General features: G+C 40.3%; 1 protein-coding gene across 4 annotated transcripts in view; it reads right to left on the bottom strand.

Annotated features, from left to right (window-relative positions):
- The window catches only part of Dip-lambda (Dpr-interacting protein lambda), a 179,297-nt gene that overhangs the window by 9,712 nt on the left and 148,630 nt on the right, over nt 1–20,955 (bottom strand). For all 4 annotated transcript variants that reach the window (XM_070654399.1, XM_070654398.1, XM_070654400.1 and 1 more), the window contains 4 exons: nt 19,799–19,901; nt 7,303–7,418; nt 6,588–6,773; nt 3,035–3,221 (listed from right to left, as the gene is read on the bottom strand). In XM_070654399.1, coding sequence (XP_070510500.1) covers nt 3,035–3,221; nt 6,588–6,773; nt 7,303–7,418; nt 19,799–19,853 — 544 coding nt within the window. In that variant the 5' untranslated portion in view covers nt 19,854–19,901. The remainder of the gene's footprint in view (nt 1–3,034; nt 3,222–6,587; nt 6,774–7,302; nt 7,419–19,798; nt 19,902–20,955) is intronic.

The following is a 20,955-nucleotide window of genomic DNA, read 5'->3' as shown; positions in this document are numbered from 1 at the left end:
GATCTCTTCAGCGAGAATGACACTAAGAGGACAGGTCGTCAGGGATTCGGAGATCCTCCCGGCAAAATCGCTGCTTGTACACGGAATGTACTCCGCGTACGGCGAGCGGGATTATCAGGGTGACGTGGGCGGATTGCTTGTAAGAGCGGTCAATAAGTGCACTTTAACTCGCGAGGAACAAGCGAGCCCTCGTCCTCGACCTCGTCCTCCGCGCGGGAGTCGTTAACCCTTGTAAACTTTAATCCTTCGGGTAAGATTAATCGCGAGGACGAGTTCGCTCGAAGTTTATGGAATCCAGAACGATTCTTCTACAATTCCTCTTAATCCGCGGGAGGCGTTAAACAGATCTTCCCTGTATATCTGTCCCGAGGCGGGAGGGCGGCACGCAACGCGGCGTCTCGACGATGCCGGAATAGAGGGATGAGATTCTCGCGAATATGTGTTTATCGATTTATTCATTTTGCGATTAAGCTTGAAGTAGCCCCGTCGTAATAATTTATGGTTTTAGACGTAACGCTTCTCTCCTTTCTTCTCCCTCCCTCCACCGCCCGCGTGTGCATTGTGAGGGGGGGTGCGCTTATGTATTTGCCGCGGGGTGTAAATTACCGTTCGCGCTGTAATTAATTACTGACGGGCCCGAGTAAGCGCAAGAGACGATCGATTATTCCACGCTGATGCTCCCCGACACTTTATCGCCCACCCCGACACTTTTCCAGCCGCGTCGGCACGGTCGTCTTAATTAGAGAATCGACGTGATCGCGGCACCTTCTTCTCGGGAGCTTTATGCGTATCGCTGACTCTCCTCGAATTTAATCCCGCGAAAAGAGTAGATATTATCAATATAATGTCCGTAAAATACCGATCGCGTCGCTTTAATCTCCCGCGTAGCTCGAACGTTTTACTCTTACGTGAAGAAACGCGTTATCTTCTTTATTTATTATGGATTAAATTAAGCGTTATTCTCATATTTAGATAATTAAGCTAGACTGCGCGGTAAATAATATGGTATTGCCCTCGACGAACCTTTCGTCGGAATTAAATTTTGATTTCCCGTCTCGAATATTTTTTCTTTCTTTTTTTTTTTTTTTTTTGTACGATGAAATTTATATATTTGCAACTTGCACGGCTTCTACGATATCTCCAACGTTCGATAAATTATTCCGCGTTTCAACAATGGCAATAAACCGCAGAAAATGCAATTTAATAATAAGGGTAAGATGATCGGAAAGCGAGAGAAACCATGTCGCGGCGAGCACGCGCGTTACCTATGACCCTGTTTCTGCAATATGTCCGTTTCGCAGTTAGAATTTCGCTGTTCAACGTGCATTCCATACCAAGTCAAATGTCAACACTTCGAACGTGTGAATCCCAAACTAATGTCAAACGCGAAACTTTAAAGTAACTCCCCGAACTCTCTGACCAACTCCATTTCAAAGTAACGAATAAGCGAAATTAACTTCAAAACTACGAAGACATATAATTTTGCAGAAATTTATATTTTATATAAAAAAAAAACTAGGTCAGTTTTATTAACGAATTTCTAATTGTTTCTGCAGCCCATTTTTTTTTTTTTCCTTGATCAAGTTGTTGGGATCGAATGCTTCGAAACACACAGCGGGACTTGCTTAAATTGTTTCGAACAGACGTGAAATAAATTATAATAATAAATCCGTATCGCTATGATTCGCAATGAAAAGTTTTAATTAATGCCGGCGTGTAATCCTGATTTGCGCGAAATGTTATCGAATAATAATTATTAATTATGGTTATCATCGCGGTTAGAAACATTATATCAAATTATATCGCATAAATGCAAATTTCAGACCTAATACTTTGTTTTAATATCTTCGTAAACGCCGGTGCGTACCGCAAGAATAATAATAGCGTACGAACGAATGCTATTATTATTCTTGTTGCTGAAACCAAATAGTATCATTAAAATCGAGAATATGGGAATTATTAATAAATGATTATTAAAAGGAACATAATTGGCTACATGATATTCGGGTTACAAATGAAATACGAGCATCAAGGAATTCATCAGACTGCGCGAACCATTGCTATTTAACAATGGAAGGTAAATTTAACTATAAACTAAATTTAATTATCTTGGTTTAATGCAATATTATTATACGAAGGGTTTTCCCGCGGGTTTCACTGAACTTTTTGCAAGTATTAGTTAGGACAGACTTTTGATCCCGCCGCCACGCACGAGATATAAGCCTTACAAGACGAAGAAGATTAAACGCGTCCCTTTCCTTCCCCCCGTTTTTAGAACGCACGTATGTATAAATAAATGCAGCTCGCATTGTGCTCATTTTGCGTATCTTAGATGGTCGTAATTTGCGCTGTTAGACCCGGTTAGAATCTGTTATTATTTCAACGAAATATGCGCAGTCATCTTGCCAAATGCGTTCGTGAAACATGTGGTTTCAAAGGAATCTAGAATAACTCGATTTTACGAGAATGCCGAGAGCCCCGCGAGTGTAATGCGATTCGAAGCTTATTCTAAAATATCGCAACGGTAAGTGAATATAAGTTCATCAGAGCATGGATTGCACAGCGGTTTGCGCGTTACATTTTGAATTCGGCGTGCCCGAATCTACTAATGTACGTATCCACTAATATATCTATTGAATGCCTCTCGCTTCACGTTAATTATCATTTACGGTAATGACATCGAACGTCGGAGGCCTGATAATACATTTCAAATTTGTAGATCCGATTTAACGCTATATCATTATTACCAAAATATTAATCTAATTAAAAAAAAAAAAAAAAAAAAAACCCCAAACCAATTGTCTTTCCTTTTCATAATGTTTAATTACAAAAATCCTCATTTTGTCTTTTTGTAAAAGACAAATTTAAATTAAATTCTTCATTTATTTTCAATATTTCTGATTAAAAAAATTTCTCAGTATAAAAATTTAAAAGAGCTTTCGTTAATTTGATTTTTAGAATTAATACTGAATTTAATAAAATCGTTAAGCGGTTTGGGCGTGTGGAAACGTCTCGTACGTAATGTTGTACTTACATTGTTTCTGTCCGTCTTCCCTGAGGATGATGTTGCGGCCGTCCTCTCTTTTCCAAGTCACAGTAGGCTTCGGCGAGCCGGTGGCAACGCATCGCAATCTTATATTGCCTCCTTCGTGAGTGACCATACCATCTGCAGACTCGTCATCCATTATATCCGGCGGTATCACTACTTCCATGTATCCCATCTGGAACAAAACATCCAAAATTTTCAACTTTAATTTAAAGCAATGCAATAAAAAAAAAATTAAATTAAATAAAAAAAAAACATCTTATTCTAAAAATAAGAATCCACATAAACGATATAATAAATTAGTATTTAACGAGAATCGAATTAAATTACCAATATCTGGGAGAAATTTATAATTAAATATTTCATAATTGAAATTAAAATTACATTTGTACTTTTATTATTAATACGTTAATATAGCATTAATATTGCATGTATCGCGTTAAAGCTCGATTAAATTTTTATTTAAGATCGCTTTCAAAACTGTATGTCAGGGTACATCGAATATTACAAAAGAACTTCTGTTATCGCGCTCTTTGTGCAACAGCAATCTGAATCATTTTATTATTAAAACTGTTCCTAGTAAAAGAACACGGACGGATTAATTGCATTTTGATGTACTATCCGTGAACGGGAAGATCAAAGAGTTAGAAAGAATTTCTTCCTGCGGAGTAAACAGCTCGTAGAGAGATCATACTAAGGCCGTCCGAGCGAAGACGAGGCTCGAACTACTCACCGGAAAAAGTACATTGTTTTACGGTCTCGAGCACGTACACGATGAGGGTGCCCCCTCGCACGAGTATAACCGTGCAAGGGTACAGAATTTACTGGACGTGGAATAGCGCACGTAGCCTATCCAATTCGATGAAACGGACATGCAAGGAAATTTATGGTTTTAGACGAAATAAAATAAACACCGGCACGAATTTGCTCCTTTTATCACACGAGTTTGCTTTTATTTTATCTGGCAAACGTGCTCCGCTCTCTCATTTATTACTGCAAAAAAAAATTCACCGGAGGGGGACGAGCTCACCGCGTTCACATAATAATATTTTAATATTGCCGTAAAATATCATTTAAATCTCGCAGTTAATACTGCTGTAACAGGAATATAGTCCGAAACGTGCGAACACAAAATGTTGACACAATTTTGAACGTAAATGCGTGATAGATAAAAAAAATATGCATATACTTTCTGATAATTGCCACATTTCGACAATCAGTATTTTACCAGTGTTTAATTAAAAAACAAAAATTTATTGTTTTTCAACGTATTCCCAGTTGTAAAATAAACAATACGATATTTCTGTGTTGCCTCACATTCCTATTACAGTAATTCTTTCGTGTAACACTTAAAAAAAAAAGAAAAAAAGATTAATTAAAAGCTTTTTTAATTATAAAAGCATAAAGAATACTATTTAAAAATAGCTCTTTATCAATTTTTAATAATTAAAAATAGTTTGTGATATTTCTTGATTTTTTTAAGTTTTGAAACGCAAGTTAAATCTTAATTAATATCAAAATTATTAAAAAAAAAAATTAAACCAAGATGTTTACGAGAGCAAGCCTTTCGATCTTGCAAAATTCAAAAAGAAAGTCTAATTTACTTTAATTTATACGATCAACAATAATGTAATAAGCGCAGGACCGGGGGCTACATTCATTATTTAACATTTGACGCGTTCAGCGTTAAAGTCATTACCGTCAGGTCGGAAATACCGTGTCGTCGCCTTGCGAGAGATGTCAATCGGTATAAACCGTGCTAAACTGTCACGTGGCTGAGTAAAAAGGAAAAAAAAAAAAAAAAGAAAAGAGACGTCGTTTTACATGCCCAAGCACGTACCGGCGGTCGCCGGTGTGTTATGGGTTAATGTGGATGTAGGTCGAATTTACTGGTCGTGGTGCGGTGCACATGTCCCGCGGAATTCAATGCGACCGGCAGAGCAGGAAACCTTCCGATGCAATATACGGCCCTACTGCGAGATAAAGGGCCCAGAGTGCTCGTCGTAGTGCAAGCAAGACAAATGATAAGTGTGAATGAAATAACACAAGTGCATGTACGTGTACGTGTGTGAAGAAAAAAGAAAGAAAGAAAGAAAGAAAGAAAAAAAAAGGTTGATACAAAAGATGAAAAATGAAAGGAAGGCAATCCGGAATTAGAACTTTCAGTGACAATCGGATATTCCTATCCAGATGATGTATTTTACGAGATAACGTATTGTTATTTGAATCGACTACGTTGATTATTTTTAGCTAATTTTACATTTAGTAATTTTTAAATTTTTATTTAGTCTTTTATAATTTAGTAAAAATTCTTCCAAATGTCTAACGGATTTATTATTAATATTGAAATATTTATATATTACGGCTTAAGCGTTTTTTCCCTTCATTTTCCTTGCCTTTTTCAACGACGGATTAAAAAGAAAAAAAAAATCTTTTTAAAGTGTCAAAAGAATGGAGTAATTGTCGATCAATTTAGCAAATGCACGTCCCGAGTGGATAAGACAGCAATGCGAGCGATAAATAATTTCACCGTCGATCGACGGCATAACACTCGGTTCGAGATTTAAGGCGCGTTGGGATATTTCGTGCGGCCGATCCGAGGATCTCGGGAAAACAGTTGCCCGAGGTCGTATATGCACACCTGCTGTACTTCTACGCCGGCAATAATTTTCCCTCCGCCTTCTCGAATGTGAACGACTTGCGCTCTGCAGAAAATCTGCATAATTAAATACGACGCGTCGCGTTAATTGAAAAGAGAAGATTTATTAGAAGCGAGAACACGTAAAAACAAAAAAAAAAAAAAAACAAACCATGAGCCTTTAAAAAAAATCTAAGAGTAAGCTGCACTCCAGCGTTGACAGCTTCAGATTTTCTGCTTTAAATAATAAAAGAGTTCTTGCCTTCTCGGGTTTGAATCGCAGCGGTAGGCCGATATTACGGCCGGTGCTGCGCCGCGAAATAATGGTCGGGCGGCTAAAGAAAAAGCGCGCGTTAAAAAGTTATGGGACGAGCCTGTGTATGGAATTTTTTTTTAAATCCCACCGACGGATCCAGCAAAATTGCGCGAAACCTCGATCTTTTTAATCGAATTACATCGCGCGGCGCGACACGCTTTGTGTCAATGAAAATCGATAGAGCCGCGCGCGTCCAACGATCGCCCGTGCGCGCAACGGCTCTAACGCGGAAATGCCCTCGAAAAATAAAGCGCTCGGTAGAAGGTAAATGGAAATTAATTTAACAGAGATACGTTGTTATTGTGGACGTACGTTCCAGCGCGTTTTCGGCGGGCTGGATTAATACCGTTTGAAGCGACGTTTGCGGTTTATTCCAAAAAATGCGGGCACCCGTGTCATTAAAAACGAAGTAGGAATTAATAATGAAAAGACGCGGAGAAATTCGGAGGTTCAGTAAAAAATTAAAAAAAAGGGAATAAGCCAGTGATCCTTAATTGCATTTCAATACGATGTTTTACAACGCGTGCATTTCAAACGTTCAAATTGATTATGAAAGCGTTTAGGGATCGTTGACTTTGCAATCTCACCTGACTACGCATGGGGTCGGTATTGACTTGGCACATGTAGGTACCGGAGTCGTTCTTCTGGACATTCGACACGTGCAGTTTCCACGTGTTGTGCCCGTTATGCGTGACGGATAGTCGGTTATTGTGCGCCACCATGTGCGTGTGTATGGCCAGAATCGCTCGGGAATCCGATTTTATCCAGGCTACCTGAAAACACCGGGAAAGAAATTTATATCTCGAAACGGCAATTACCACTGACCGAGTACTTTTCAAATCGTACAACATACGCGGATAGTATAATAGCGCAAAAGTATAGCCGTTCTGAAAATCACTGTGATCTGAGATTAAAATTCAATACATTGGCTGATTTATTAATAGCGAATAATTAAATTTGATACGTCATTAAAATTCAATTAGGGAAGGAAAAAGAATAACAGAATAATGAAGGATTAAGAAATAATTAAAAAAAAAAAAAAGAGATAAAAACGTAAAATACTTCGTTAAATTAAATATATAAAGAGCGATGGTAAATTTCGGTCATTTTTTGTATCTCGAATTTCAAACTTTTTTTTTCGTGCCAAATAGTATTATTACATGTAACGTTAATCTCAGTGAAATTTCTTTTACGTTTCCAGAAAAAAATGTTCTTTATATTTAATCTGTCACGAGTAGTAGCTCTTCTACATTTTTTTTAACAACGTCGAGACGAGTTATTTGAGAAAAAAAAAAATCATACCTTGTACGACTGCAAATGATTAACGACACAGGTGAAGAAGACGTCACGACCTTGAATCACCGTGTGATTTTCCAAAGGAGCTAAAAACTCGGGCAAAACTTCTGGGGTGATTTGGCCTGAAACATTGTAACATCACACGTATAATTAATATACATAATATTTTTTCTCTTTCAAACAAGATTAATTGTCAAAAAGGCGCGCTAATCAAATATATGCACAAAAAAAAAGAAAAAAAAAAACCAATTTGTGAGTTTTAACCTTTTATCGATAAACACGAAACAAAACAACGCATTTTGCGCGTTACATGTCGCACTCAGCCCTTTCCAATCTCGCCAAATATCACGACGAGATGATCGCGCCCGCGCGCGTCGCGCTTGGAAAAATACGACGCGCCACGAATGTTCGAAAAAAAAAGAAAAAAAAAGAGAGAACGAAAAAACGAACACGTTCGGCATCGTCGACGAGCAGTGTCTCGTGGAATGCACAGCCGCGATTCGAAGTGCATGCATGAGCGAGCAGCACGCCGTCGATTAGATATTCAAGGCGGAGGTCGAGGGTGGGTAGCAACCCCTCTGGAGGCTCTCACCTCCGCGCCCTCCCGCCGGTCTCGAGAGCCACCAATATTCTCGTATCGAATTCTTGTATGCGTTCATGCAAGAAGGGCGATAAATGGAAAAATTCTTGAATCTCGCAGTCGTAATCCAGACACCGGGCCTCGGTTTTCATGGCTTTCGGTTTTACGATTACCATGGATCAGCCATGGATCTGTCCTCGCGCACCGCTCGTTCCCCTCAATCTTGTTCCCTCGCTTTTCCACGCATTTCGTTCCGCTCTCTTTCTCACCCGACCCTTCCCGGCCTTTTTTTTATTAACTACTTAAATTTAATTTTCGCTTCATTGAAAAAAAAAAAAAAATAACCGCCTCAGGTAAACGTTACAGATTTATCAGAAATGACAGTCGATTATTATCAAAGTAATAACACGTATAGCCGCATACGCGTCGAATAAAATGTATTTCAATATAAACTGTTACTTCCATTGCTGCACACCGCGCTTATGTGATATCGTATCGTAAAATATCTCTTATTGCTTCCCTTTGAGACGTCTTAATTAAATTCCTGCTCGTCTTTCTTTTATCACGCACAATATTTAAATATTTCAATTTCGAAATAATAGAAAGTTTCATTAAGAGGAAGTAGACCTTTTGAAAGACGCAAAGTATTTCGTAACACAACTGAATCTATTCAGTATTTTTCTCCGGCCCTCTTGTTTCCTTTCTACCTCTACCTCTCTAATGAAGAAACTCTAATTTTCGGTTTAATTTTTCATAAAAGTAAGCGGTAAAAAAGTTCTTGTATGCGGGGCGCATCCGTGCATTTGCACGCATGAACGTAAGGCAACGGCGGAAGAGAAGCGAAGAGAGGAGCCGGGGAGAGCGAAAAGGGGGACAGAAAACATAACGCTGGTATAGTGTGCCGCGCTTTTATTACACTGGAATTTCATTCCGGGGTCTAATTGTAATCAGCGAAGTGTAATTCTAGCAATTTGTCGCAGGGATATCTAATTAATTAGGTCCTTTCGCGAACGGACAGGACCCGGGCGCGCTGCACAAACGCGCGCGCGTGGTCTGCCATCTTCTCGTTAATTACACCTTGCGCAGGATGGAATTTTTCATCGGAATTATCACGCACCATCCGCCCAGGAAATTAAGATCGCCGCGATGTTCACGGTTGCGCTACGCCCTCCCCCTCCCCGGAACCAACTTCGTTTTTCTTCTCGTTTTAGACATCGTTTTGTTTACGCCAACATGAGGTGGAATTGCGCCGCCAGGCATCTTCGTGCGAAAACACCTAGCCCCGGTTCGATATTGCGCCGGCGGAATTTTTCCACCACGTACATTTATCAGTCTAGTTGGTTTTTATTTTAATTACATAAAACGATTAAAAAAATTAAAAAAAATTCTTTTTTTTAATAACAGAGAGAAAGAAAAGAAAAAAAAAAAAGAAAGGAGAAGAAAACGAAAGATAAACGGAATTTATGAACCCATTTCTGACACCGATTTCGTCTACGGCGAAAACTAATAAGACCGCCGGGGCGTTTTTTTGCCGCGCAATAAACGCTCGCGAGCGTTAATAAAATAGTTATGCAGCATCTGAAAGCGACCTTTCGCGACGGGTATTAAAAGCGATTATAAAAGTCACTGGGCGTCATCCTCCCTCTAATTCAAGAGACGGGAGATCCTCGAGCCCCGTCCGACGGGGTTCCGGCGATAGACTTGGGATGAGCAGTATCCGGTGATACCCTGGGCTTTATCCCCGGGAAACGACGGTAAGCCACCCACACAATGGCGGGCCGCGAAGCCGTCCGCCGATTCAAAGAGTTTGGATTTCGCTGGCCTTTTCTCCGGCACGGTCTGAGGGGAAATCCTATATCGTTGAAATCGCGAATCTAAAATGTGCTCCACGGCCGAACGGTCTCTCGTTCGCGCGAGATAACGGAATGTTCCCGCACCGAAATGATCGTCAGCGTTCGGAAAGCCGCGCGCGATATGAAAATCTCTCCTTATCGCTGCGTTACACACACATATCCTAGAGATCGCGCCTCGTAACCGTCCGAAGTGCACACGTCTATTTAACGTTTCGGCAAAGAGAAAGAAAAAGAAAAAAAAAATTGAACGATGATGTGACACTCTTTGCGTACGATGACCGTTTTGAAAATGTCAAATTGGCTTTGCCGTTTTAATTATAAGCCATTACGCGACCGGAGGCGGCTGGTTTGAGAAACAGAACTTCAGTTGTTTGCTGAGAAAATGACTTATTAAGAAGAATGAGCGGGGTGAGGCACTTTTAGGGATTCCATTTCATGTGATATTCAGCAAACGGGAACGGCTGGGAGCAGCAAGAAACGTGACACGCTCGAATGCGTATGCTAATAGGCAGACGTGCTTCGGGCAAAAGCGACTATTAGCGTGGGTAGCGACAATGAGCCGATGCCATCAAAGAAACATTTGCTCCCGCCGCAGCAAAATTATTTCCATACGCAACTCGGGCGCAACCAGGCACGAATCATGGCAATCGAAAGCCAATCGACGAAAAAAAAATGTTTACCTCGAAATAAATTTTCGATTTCGCAATATTAACCTACCGCTTTAAATCAAAACGTGAATTTCTTTTTTTTTTTCTTTCCTTTTCTCTCGCGAAAATTTTACTCGCCGAAATACTTTCGTTTACAACATTAAACTTCTAAGCTCTGTTTGCGTTCCTCACAATTTATTTCATTTATATACTACGATCGGGCTATTTAAGTTCTTATCTCCCTTGCCTCCCTTTTCCTTTGTTCTACATTTTGTCCCCTTGGGATCAAATTATCACCATTTTTCTACAAGTCACTCTGCAGCTCGCCGTCGCGGTTTTTTCTCTTTTTCTTCGTCATACTCTTGTAATTATTTGTACGATATATCAGAATAAAATTTCGCATGCATCAATTAAATGATTATTATTAATGTTGTGGCCTGTTGTACTAATTTATTTATCATTTTTCTTTTATTCTTTTTTTCTTTTACAAAAATAAATTTATCCGAGATTATAGTAAGAATTAAGTTTTCTACTGTGTACACACTTCAATTATCGACGCCGCAATATTGAAATAACCACTGTTCTTCTTAATTCGGTTCCCCAGTGCCTATCGCTAAAAACTCGTGACTCGCGGTGAATCTGAAACGCCCCGTGTATAATGTAATTGAACAAAAGTTCTGTTTTAATTAAAAAGAGAAGGGGGGAGGGGTGGCCGGATGGCCGGACCGAAAGGACAATCGAGAACAGGCATGAGGTAGCGACTGTTCGGGACCGGCGGAGGGAAGGGGAAGGAAGAGGGCGGAAGACAGCGGAATTACTCCGTATTTCCGCGAGGATTAAACGTTCGGCCTTTTTGTTTCTGCTCAAATGTTCCGGATTTTCAGATCGCGGCAGCTCGGAGAGCTAACTCGAAAAATTCCACGAATTCTTCCACGGCGGTGCGGGACGCGCGCGCTCGCGAGTTCGTCCAATGTACGCGCGTGTTCGCCCACACCGGAAGGGTGTTGCATAAGACAAAGGGTGCGCGAGGGAAACGGGAGGGCTGCATCACGTGTCGCGCGCGTACGACGGCGGAATCTTTACGGCAAACACAGAACGCCGAAGGGATTACGCGAAAGAGTTTCGTTAAAAAGTTCCGGTAACGAAGGATTTACGGCCGTGCGAGACGGAGGTGGCGTAAAAATAAAAAAGAAAGAAAGAAAGAAAAAAAAAAAAACAACCGCCACCGGGACGGCTCGCAGGGGTGGAAGAATCTGAGCGAAACACGGCAAAGTCCGCGTTTAAATGGAACGAGATCGCACGTGACCGTGCGTAAATTCAGGGATACCGTCCTGTAGCGCGAAGTAATTTAAAACGGGATTGTAAACCGATCTCGGGATCTTCTTCCTATTGTGATACATATCAAATTTCGCAACATATACCCCGAGTGCAAGGGTGCGTTCTTCCGAGACGAAATCTCGTTTGAAAACGTGATAATTTAGTACTGGCCAGTTATTAAAATGAACTTATATAAATTAAAAGAAAGAAAAAAAAAATTAATCTTACATTTTACTCAAGCGAATCAAGGTTTGCAGAAGATTGGGAAGAGGTAAAGGCAGTTTTACACATATAGACAAGTGTAGTTAAGTGTGCGCCGCAAGAGGATCTTCTCTCGACGAGGGAAGCACGGCTCTCTCTTCGGGATACTTATCAGATCGGAACACGCGCCTATTGATTTTGGCTTAAACGGAGAATCCGCCAGTAGATAGAAGTTAGAGAGAGCTAGCTGTAGAGGGGAAAAAAAAAGAAAAAAAAAAGTAAGCTTCCGGTAATGCTCCCGCGAGTTGCTCTCATGCCGAGTGTCACTGTGCGTTGCCATGCCACCGTAAAAAAACGACCGTGCGTAATTGCGCAATTAAGAGCGTGATTACTGAATGCTCGACGAAAATACGCCGCAGATTGGTGCCGTGAAAAAAAGATAAAGCCGTTTTTTTCTTTCGCCAAGGATTTTGACGATAAACGAGGAGTGAGGATTGAATGTCTAATAGAAGTTTGAAGCGCCCAGGAAAATCGTGGAAAAAAGGGAAAGGAAATAAAATGGAGTAAGCGGTATAAATAATTTTTGTGAATAAAAATTGCAGGACTCTTTCAGATAAATACCTCACCCTTTCCACTGTCGTTTTTTTTTTAAACAATTTGATGCATCCCTAAACGTTCATTATCGACTCGTCGAATAATCTTGAAAATTTCCTTGAAATATCCCCGCGACGTTTCCTATTACCGCTTCCGGGATAGATTTTCCGTCAGTATTTTTTAACGCACTATCAAAGGGACCACCGAGAGTCCCGGGTAATTTTGTTCGCCAGGATACGCCTACCCTATATCGTTCCTTCCCTTGGCAGTCCGAGGGAGACTCGGGATCTCCGTCGAATGAACGAGAAGAGAAGGAAAAAAAAAGAAAAAAAAAAAAAGAAAAAAGGAGAGAATCGGTTATACGTGTCTCCGGTGTACCGTGGGGATTGTCTCGTTAGCATAATCTGTGGGAACCACGACTAGAGCTCTCCTCTTTCCAATGGCTTTCTTTCCGGTCTATCTTTACACTTCTATTCTTTTCCTCCGTTCGCTTGCTCGTCGAATCGTCGTTATTTTTCCCCAATACGTCCCCGGGAAAATGCCCGCAACGCCGGCGTGTTTGCATTTAAGGACACTAAACACGGTAACCGTGTTTCGATTTCCTTAACCCGGCCGCGCTCTGCCTTTATAGCTTTGTAGGTAGGGAAATTAATTACGCGAGCTTCACTAGGTCTCAGTTACACGAGGATTCTTGAAATCTCGATTATCCGCAGATTTATCGGCGAAAGCAATCGCTTTCCCCGAGAAAATCTTTTGAATTTTAATTAAATGTGAAATTTTACAATAAATTGTTTAGAAAGTTTATTTTATTACGTCGCGCTGTAATACTTAAAATTATTCTATAAAAATTTTACTTCACTGCACATGTAATATTCATTACAATTTTATTCCGCGTCCACGTATTCGCGTCTACTCTGTCAATTAACGGTGGCCGAACTATTCTTTTTTTTTTTTCCCCCATCCCGTAGCTTCAATAAATTCTATTTTATTCTCCCTCCATTAAAGACATCCATTAGCTTCTTCGCATCTCTCCGCCAGTAATTTCATACAAATTTCACATTTTACCGTCTCTTACGCTACCGCGTATGTGCGTACGTCATTATTTTCTCGTCACATTCATTACGCGAATACATTACCGCGGCTACACGCGATTTTTGCGGTCTCGCGAGAAAATCCCGAAGTGCATACGGTCGATTAACTCTGTTATTCTTTTCCGCGAAAGAGAGAGAGAAGGGCTGGAAAAGAATTCGCGACGATGCCCGTTCAAGAAGAATAATCTTTTCGCGTTGCGGCGGAAGAGCGCATTTGCTTAAATGTATTCGGACACTCGTTTATTTGGCCACGCATCCTTTAACGGCTATCTCTGCCGGTTCCCTGTTCTGAATGCCAAATGAAATCCCCGTGTACCGCCTTCGGGCGCCGTCGCGAAGAAGCGAATTTCGCCGTCGCGTTACGCGCTGCCAGCAGCAGCGGGAGGAAAACTTTTCCGCCCCCTCTATTTTACACCGCCGGCCGTGCGATGTACCGTTCAATGCTGCGCGCTTCGTTTAAAGTCGTAAAAACGATATAAAGCCTTCCTCCAAGTGACTAACTTCCTTATTTCGCATTTTATGTACCCGAGCCGTGCGCCCCGGACCATCGACGCCTCCGGCGAGCCTGAACACGTGACGCCCCCGTTCCAAATCAATTCTTGCGGCCTGCTCTTTTCGTTGCATACACAGGCTACCTCGCGATTATCGGTTATTTTTTTCCTTTGTTCTCATAGCAAAAAGACCCGCGAATGTACGCATCCATCAAAAATAAATCACGGCGCGTGAAACCTCACCGCATGCTGATCCCAAATTTTTTTCTTTTTTTTTTTTTACACCTCCGCTAGTTTTTCGCTCCCACTGTTATCTCGCAAAATCGTATCATCGCGATTTTCGCATTCGCGTAACGCTCACGCGCGTTTAATTTAATTATGGCACATCTCGCTCATGGACACGCGAATAATCACGAGAGGGGAAAAAAATATATATATAGACGCGTAGTTTGTGGGGGAGTGAAATATCTGTAACATATTTGGCGCGTTTTGAACAGTTTCACCCATTAAAATCTTCCGGCAAGTGTGCAAACGCAAATAATGCAGCTCCATGACGCGAACGTCAATGCATCCTTCGCGAAGTATTCGAGCCTCGCATACACAGACTACCACGCGGCGTTCCAGAATCTTCTGGTTTCATTTTAATGATAAATCCTTTGCTCAACGTAAAATAAATTTTTTTTTTCGAATAAAAAAGACATCAAAAAAGAAAGATAGAAAGAGAGAGAGAAAAAAAAATAAATTATAATCATCTTGAAAGATTAAAAATAAATAAAAAAAAAAATTATTATTTTTTTTTGCAGACAAATTTCCCGTGCAATCAAATAACAGGAACTTATGACGTCCTCTTAAACTAGAGTAAATTTTCCTCTTCCTCGGAATCCGTTTGACGTTAAATATTGAGCGACCGAGGGAAAGGAAAAGCGCAAGATAACGAGTTAAACAGACTGATCAAGGCTTGCGTATCGGAAATGTCCCTTAAGTTCGACGACGGTATTAATAATGCATAGCGACGGCCTTGTTAAGTTTGACAACGCGATATGTCGCTACCGAACGTTGCCGGTCCCGATACCGAGGAAAATTATTAATTCTCCGATTGAATTTGAATATATCCATTTGCATTAGTCAACGGTGTGGTTCAATGCAATTGTCGTGACATTTTCAATTATTCCGGTGCCGGCCGGCGTCGGATAGTCCGAAGGCGAACTTTGTCCATATCGTGCCGCGCCAGTTACATCCACCTTGCTTGACGGATTACGCGGATTACATGCGCCCCGCGCGAACTTCGGCGATAGCACTTGATACTACCACGACGTAACACGGAAAACGTCTCTCGCTTCTTAGTATATCGCGTGCCCCCGCGGAGAAAGAAGAAGAAAAAAAAAAAGTTCCAGCTCAATCTTTAGCAAAAGCAAATATCCGATGTATTAATATAAAAATTAATTTGATGACGAGCGCTTAATGAAAATGCGAGATTTTTTTTCTTTTTATTTATCATCTCCTCTCTCCTTTTCACATAAATTACTCGCTTTGAATGCTCGAAAATCGCAAGCTGGGGTAAAACGAATGGGTTAAGCTGCCGTAATGAAAACGCTCGATGTTTATACGCGTAACTTATCGCGCTGCTATTTTATGAGAATTACGTGTCTCGCGATATTTAATTACAAACAACGTATGGAGCTCCAATATGTGCGCGAGTGTATCATCGATAAATCCATCAAAATTTATGCAAACGCTATCTATCCAATTTTCTATGGAATTTTTCACAAAAGAAGGGTCGGCTGCAAATCTGTCAAAGAGTCAAGACGTTAAAATATTTTTTCTTTTTCGAGGAAATCAAACCCCGAATGTGCGTGCCTGTACTTATATTTTTGCAGGTTTTGTATACACCTTTTTTAAATTAAATTAATTATTAATTTAAACGTATAGATATTACGATATAACAATTCGAGTGGGTGAAACTAACAGAACGTCATACTTCTTCCAAGGTTGATAGCTCGAATATTTGATTTCAGTTCGGCTTATTGCATTTCCACGTGTACGTACGTTCGCGTGGAAACCAACGCGGTAACCGGCGCGGCGGGTATCGCTGATAATGTCGCGAGCAATGACGGACGCCCGAGACTCGCAAGATCCGCCGCGAAGACGAGGATTCTGAAGGCGACTGTCGACGCGATATTGAAAATGGAAGCTGGCACTCTCTCTCCCGGCGTGTCATCAGCGTCGATGAAGATGGAGCGGATCGAAACGATACCTCTCCCCCCGCGTGACCCGCGAGGGATTCGCCGCAGCCGATATAAAAGATTTTTGCCAACTCAAGGAGCTCGTAAATCTCGTCGGCGGAACGTGTGGCGAAAATCGACCGCCGACGAGAATACGATCGTCTGCAATTTTATGAATGTAGATACCCCGAGATAGGATCGATTCCCATCGACCGTGGATTTTTATCGAAAAGAAAAAAAAAAGAAAAAAAAAATAGACCCGCGTAAAAATATATTAATTTTTATATAATTGATAGGAGAAGATGCTCGACATATTTTTTTTATACGAGTACCTTAAAAATGTAATTAACAGAATATTTAGGTACAACTATAATAATGATGTATTCAAATCCAGACATGAAAGAAATGCGATTTACTTAATTTCTTTGTTTGGCGAATTTATGATGAAATAAACTGCAGTCTTTCGGTTAAAATGCAAATTTCGTTCCCGACACATATCGGAAATCTATGAAAAGTGCCAAAGAATAATGCGACTATAGTACATTAAAATAAGAATAGCCGATGTCACCGCGCGATTTAAAAATGAAACAAAATATTGATTAGTACATTGAATTTTCAACGCGAATGAAATAATATTAAATTCTTTTTTTTTTTTTTTCTTTTTTTATTTAGATTTGAATTTTTATGACTTCAATGTAAAAGCGTGAAAAATACTATAGCGCTTTTTTTTCCCCTTTTTTTTTTGAAAGTAGATTGGATATATCAAAAGCCGTATTGCGAGATTAAAAGGCGAATGAACGCATTGGGACTATAAAGTAATATTTTTAGATATGCATGAAAATAGGGGCGGAAACGTCACGGTTACGCGAATCACGACATTGTTCGAGTGCATTAACGTTCACATTTGTAATTATTACGTTAATCGCGATTACCGCCGCGCGACGCTTTTCCGCATTTTTTGCAATACGTGCTCAGCGCAGTGCCGTTAATTGGCGTATCTGGAAGTAAAAAAAAAAAAAACTAAAAAAAAAATAAAAATAAAAAATACAGATAACGAAACAAATCGAGAAAAATTGCGAACATAATAACGCGGTGCCGCGCGCGAGAGTATTCCGCGTCGATACTTTCACGTAGAGAAACATCGGTCGCGTCATTTTACCGCGTGGTAATAAAAAAAAATAAAAAAAAGAGGGGAAAATATTTTTTTTTTCTCTCACCGCGACTCGAAACTCACAGACAGAGCTAAAACGCGCTTCGCAAAAATCCTATAAAATTCCCTCAATTCGAAGAAATGCCATGATACTATTTCGCACGATCTCGTCGTCAACCCTCGCCGAGAGGACAGGACAAAGTATCGGAAGTAAAATAAAGAAAGCGGCGGAGCAATAATAAGACCGTCGGTTAAAAATAAGAAATACCGCCGAAATTAATTACGGCCTCGTCTAATCCTTTCGAGCAGCCTCTCTCTTTTAATTCTCGGCGGACAAAAGAGTCGGCACTTAAATACCTAACGGAGAGAAAGGTGAAGAGAAAGAGAGAGAGAGAAAAAGAAGGAGAGGGTCTTGCCCGTATACACTATTATATAATCAACTTAGAAAGGCTCAGTCAAAGAAATGCTCCGATTTCTATCTACGAGTCTTATTTCGCTTTAAAAATTTGCACCGGTGTCACGTACAAACAGCGTCAGATGTACCGGAGGAGAGCGAAGAAAATATTATTAAAGTATTTAAAAAATAGCTTGCAAAAAGAATGAAGAGCGAGAGCTAGGAAATTAAAAGTAAATTCTCCGAAAAGTTTAGCTAGCCAAGTAAAGATATAACTAATTAAATTTTAATTATATTTAGTGAAAAATCTTTAGTAAAAGTTCCTTACCACAAAATATAATTAAATAATTAATTCTTTCTCCCCCTCTCCTCCCCCCAAAAAAGTATTATAATAAATACGTCGCGCGGTATACGCTTAAAGGCTAACCGTCGGCTGACGAATCTTCCTTAACGCTTTCCATCGGCGTTTCCGAAAAGCCCGAGGGCCCCCGGTTACTTATTGCGGCTGCGGCTGCATCCCACTGTAGAGAGCCAGGTGGAGACGAGGGGAGGTTTGGACGCGGCGTGCCCGAGTAAATCACGGTGGATTTAAGTGGATCCTACAAACTCCCTCGCACCCCCGAGCCACCTTCCCCCCCTTCGACGATGTATCGTCCTGGGTAGGGTCGTTGCGGCGCCGCTGCCACCGCAGCGCGGATATAACCGAGTAAGAGATTCGGAGGCGAGCGAAAACGGCCGGTGAGGTAACATCCGTTGCGTCTTACGACCGCGGCTTACAACGGAACTTCGCTGACTCGGAGAAAGCCCGCGGACAGAGGCGGCGGATTATTTGAGGGCCTAAGGCCTGGCACATAAAAGGGCCTTAGAACGGATTATGCGGAGTTAATCGTAAACACGTGAGATTTAACTTAATATCGAGGACGGCGCCCGCAAGCTTCGAGTCACGTAAAATAAAAAAGGGAAGTTTGAATTCGACAATGTATTTAGCATAGTGGCTCAAGAAACGAAGAAATCGACAGATTTTTCAATTTAAAATAAAGCATTGTTGAAATGATGAAACGTAAATTAGTTCAAATATTATTCTCGAATTATTATAAAAAAAGAAAAAAAAAGATTAAAATTTTATTTAGACAAGAGGGAGGGTGGGTATCGGTAAAAAGTATTGTGAACTCTTTACTTTCGCTTAAGGAAATGTCTGAAATGTCTGTTATAAATGACAGAAATGTCGATGGTTCAAATAAACATCCTATAAAATATCGTGCACACACACGATTCTTTTATATCCGCCATCTAACCATAACTATCTCCATATTTACATCATATTTCGCAGCAAATATTCGAACGTTATTCCCGCTTCGATGTAACGGTTCAGTACATTTCGCTGTCGTCAGAACAAACAATATCGCGAAGGAAAGTTGTTGTACGACATCGGGAAAATTTCCGTGGCTTCCTCATGAAAGTCGGTATGGTCGAAGGTGACGCGATCGTCCCTTCGATTCATCCTTTTCCCTGAATTTTCAATCTCGTCCCTTTTTTTTTTTTTTTCCTCGTCACGACGACGCGACACGGTTCTCTCGCCGTTACGACGGTCCATTTCGCCTCCTTCGCTTGCCCCGACTCTTTCATCGAATTATGAGAACCGCCGTGGCTCTCCTGTGCTCGGAAATATCGTGACTTTCGGATGACATCGCGAGAAGATCGTGAGATAGTAAACGCCAAAAGAACGATCAAACATTTTTCTAGAGCCGCCGAAGCGGCACCTTTTAATTTATCAAGATAATGTAATAATTTAAAATCTTAATAATTCAGTTATTCAAATTTCCTTTCTTTGTGAGAAGTGAATTTTGTTTGAATTCCGATATTCGATGTTTGACGGACGGACATTTCGAGCAACCACAACTATAAATGGATTACGAGAAACTTCGGCATGCAAACGTGAAAAAGAAAGGGAGACTCACTCACATAAGCAAAGTTGCAGGACTGCGGCGAAGAGGGCTGCGAGTTTCCGCGCTGCCATGAGAGTCGACCAGTTTTCTGATGAGTCTTCGGGACACCAGTCGGCGATCTGAAAATAGACAAACATATATTTTTCAATATTATTCTGAACACTCGATGCAATATACATAAATAAATCTAAGAAATAAAAAATTAAATATATTAAATTAAATAAATTAAAATAATTAATTTTTGGTATCAAGTTAATATATTTTGAAATAAACGAAATTTATTTATTAATTTTAATTTACGTATTAACGTATTAACTGTTATCTGTTTCTAATTTAATTCTTCTTTTATAAAAAAAAAAGAAAATAAAAAAAGGAAAGAGAGAGAAAGAAATGGCACAAGAAAATACGTCAATTTTAATTATCGTACGTTTTAACTTTTTCGACCCTTTGCAAAGGTGAAAGGATTGGCAAGGGAAAGAAAGAGAGCAGCATCGAGAGTGTGCTGTTGCGAAGAGAGAGAGAAAGAGCTAAAGATCGAAAGTAGCTTCGAAGCAAACTAACCGCAACGCCAGGGGTTCGCCGACTGTAATTAATGACCACCTCGTAGTTATCCTATCACCAATTAAGGGAGTTACGCCGAGAGAGGCATCGTTATTTCGATGCCGTTAAAGATCACGAAAGCACCGGATGCTTACGTCCGCACGCGATTTGGCAGTTATAAACGGAACATGAACAATAGGTGTAAAAATCGATTATGCCTCAGCAATAAAGGACTTGAGAAAATTTTCATAATTTAATCTCCAAATTTTTAATAATTAAAACGAAAAAGTCATACAAGAATAATGTTCATTTTTGGAATCTTTTTGAAATAGAGAAAATAACAAGAGGAAAAACAAAAAAATACGAGGGAAAAAAAAAAAAAAGAATTTGGAAAGAATGGAGAAATGTATCTATTTTATAATATTAGCAATTTCTCCATAGCGCACAATGTGAACAATACGGGCGGAATAATAGTAAGCTTTCAGGAAGTTACCGGCTGTATACAAAGTAAAGTATATTTAATCTTTGTTGCACTGAAAGTTGTACCGCATTCGATGCCGTCTTCTAAGGTGGCTGTTGACTAACACCGGCGGGCGCAATCCATATTTTCTTTTATCACATTACTGCCATTTT

Source organism: Cardiocondyla obscurior, linkage group LG03 (genome assembly GCF_019399895.1).
Source record: "Cardiocondyla obscurior isolate alpha-2009 linkage group LG03, Cobs3.1, whole genome shotgun sequence".
NCBI lineage: Eukaryota > Metazoa > Arthropoda > Insecta > Hymenoptera > Formicidae > Cardiocondyla > Cardiocondyla obscurior.
This window is presented reverse-complemented; position numbering and strand designations above follow the sequence as displayed.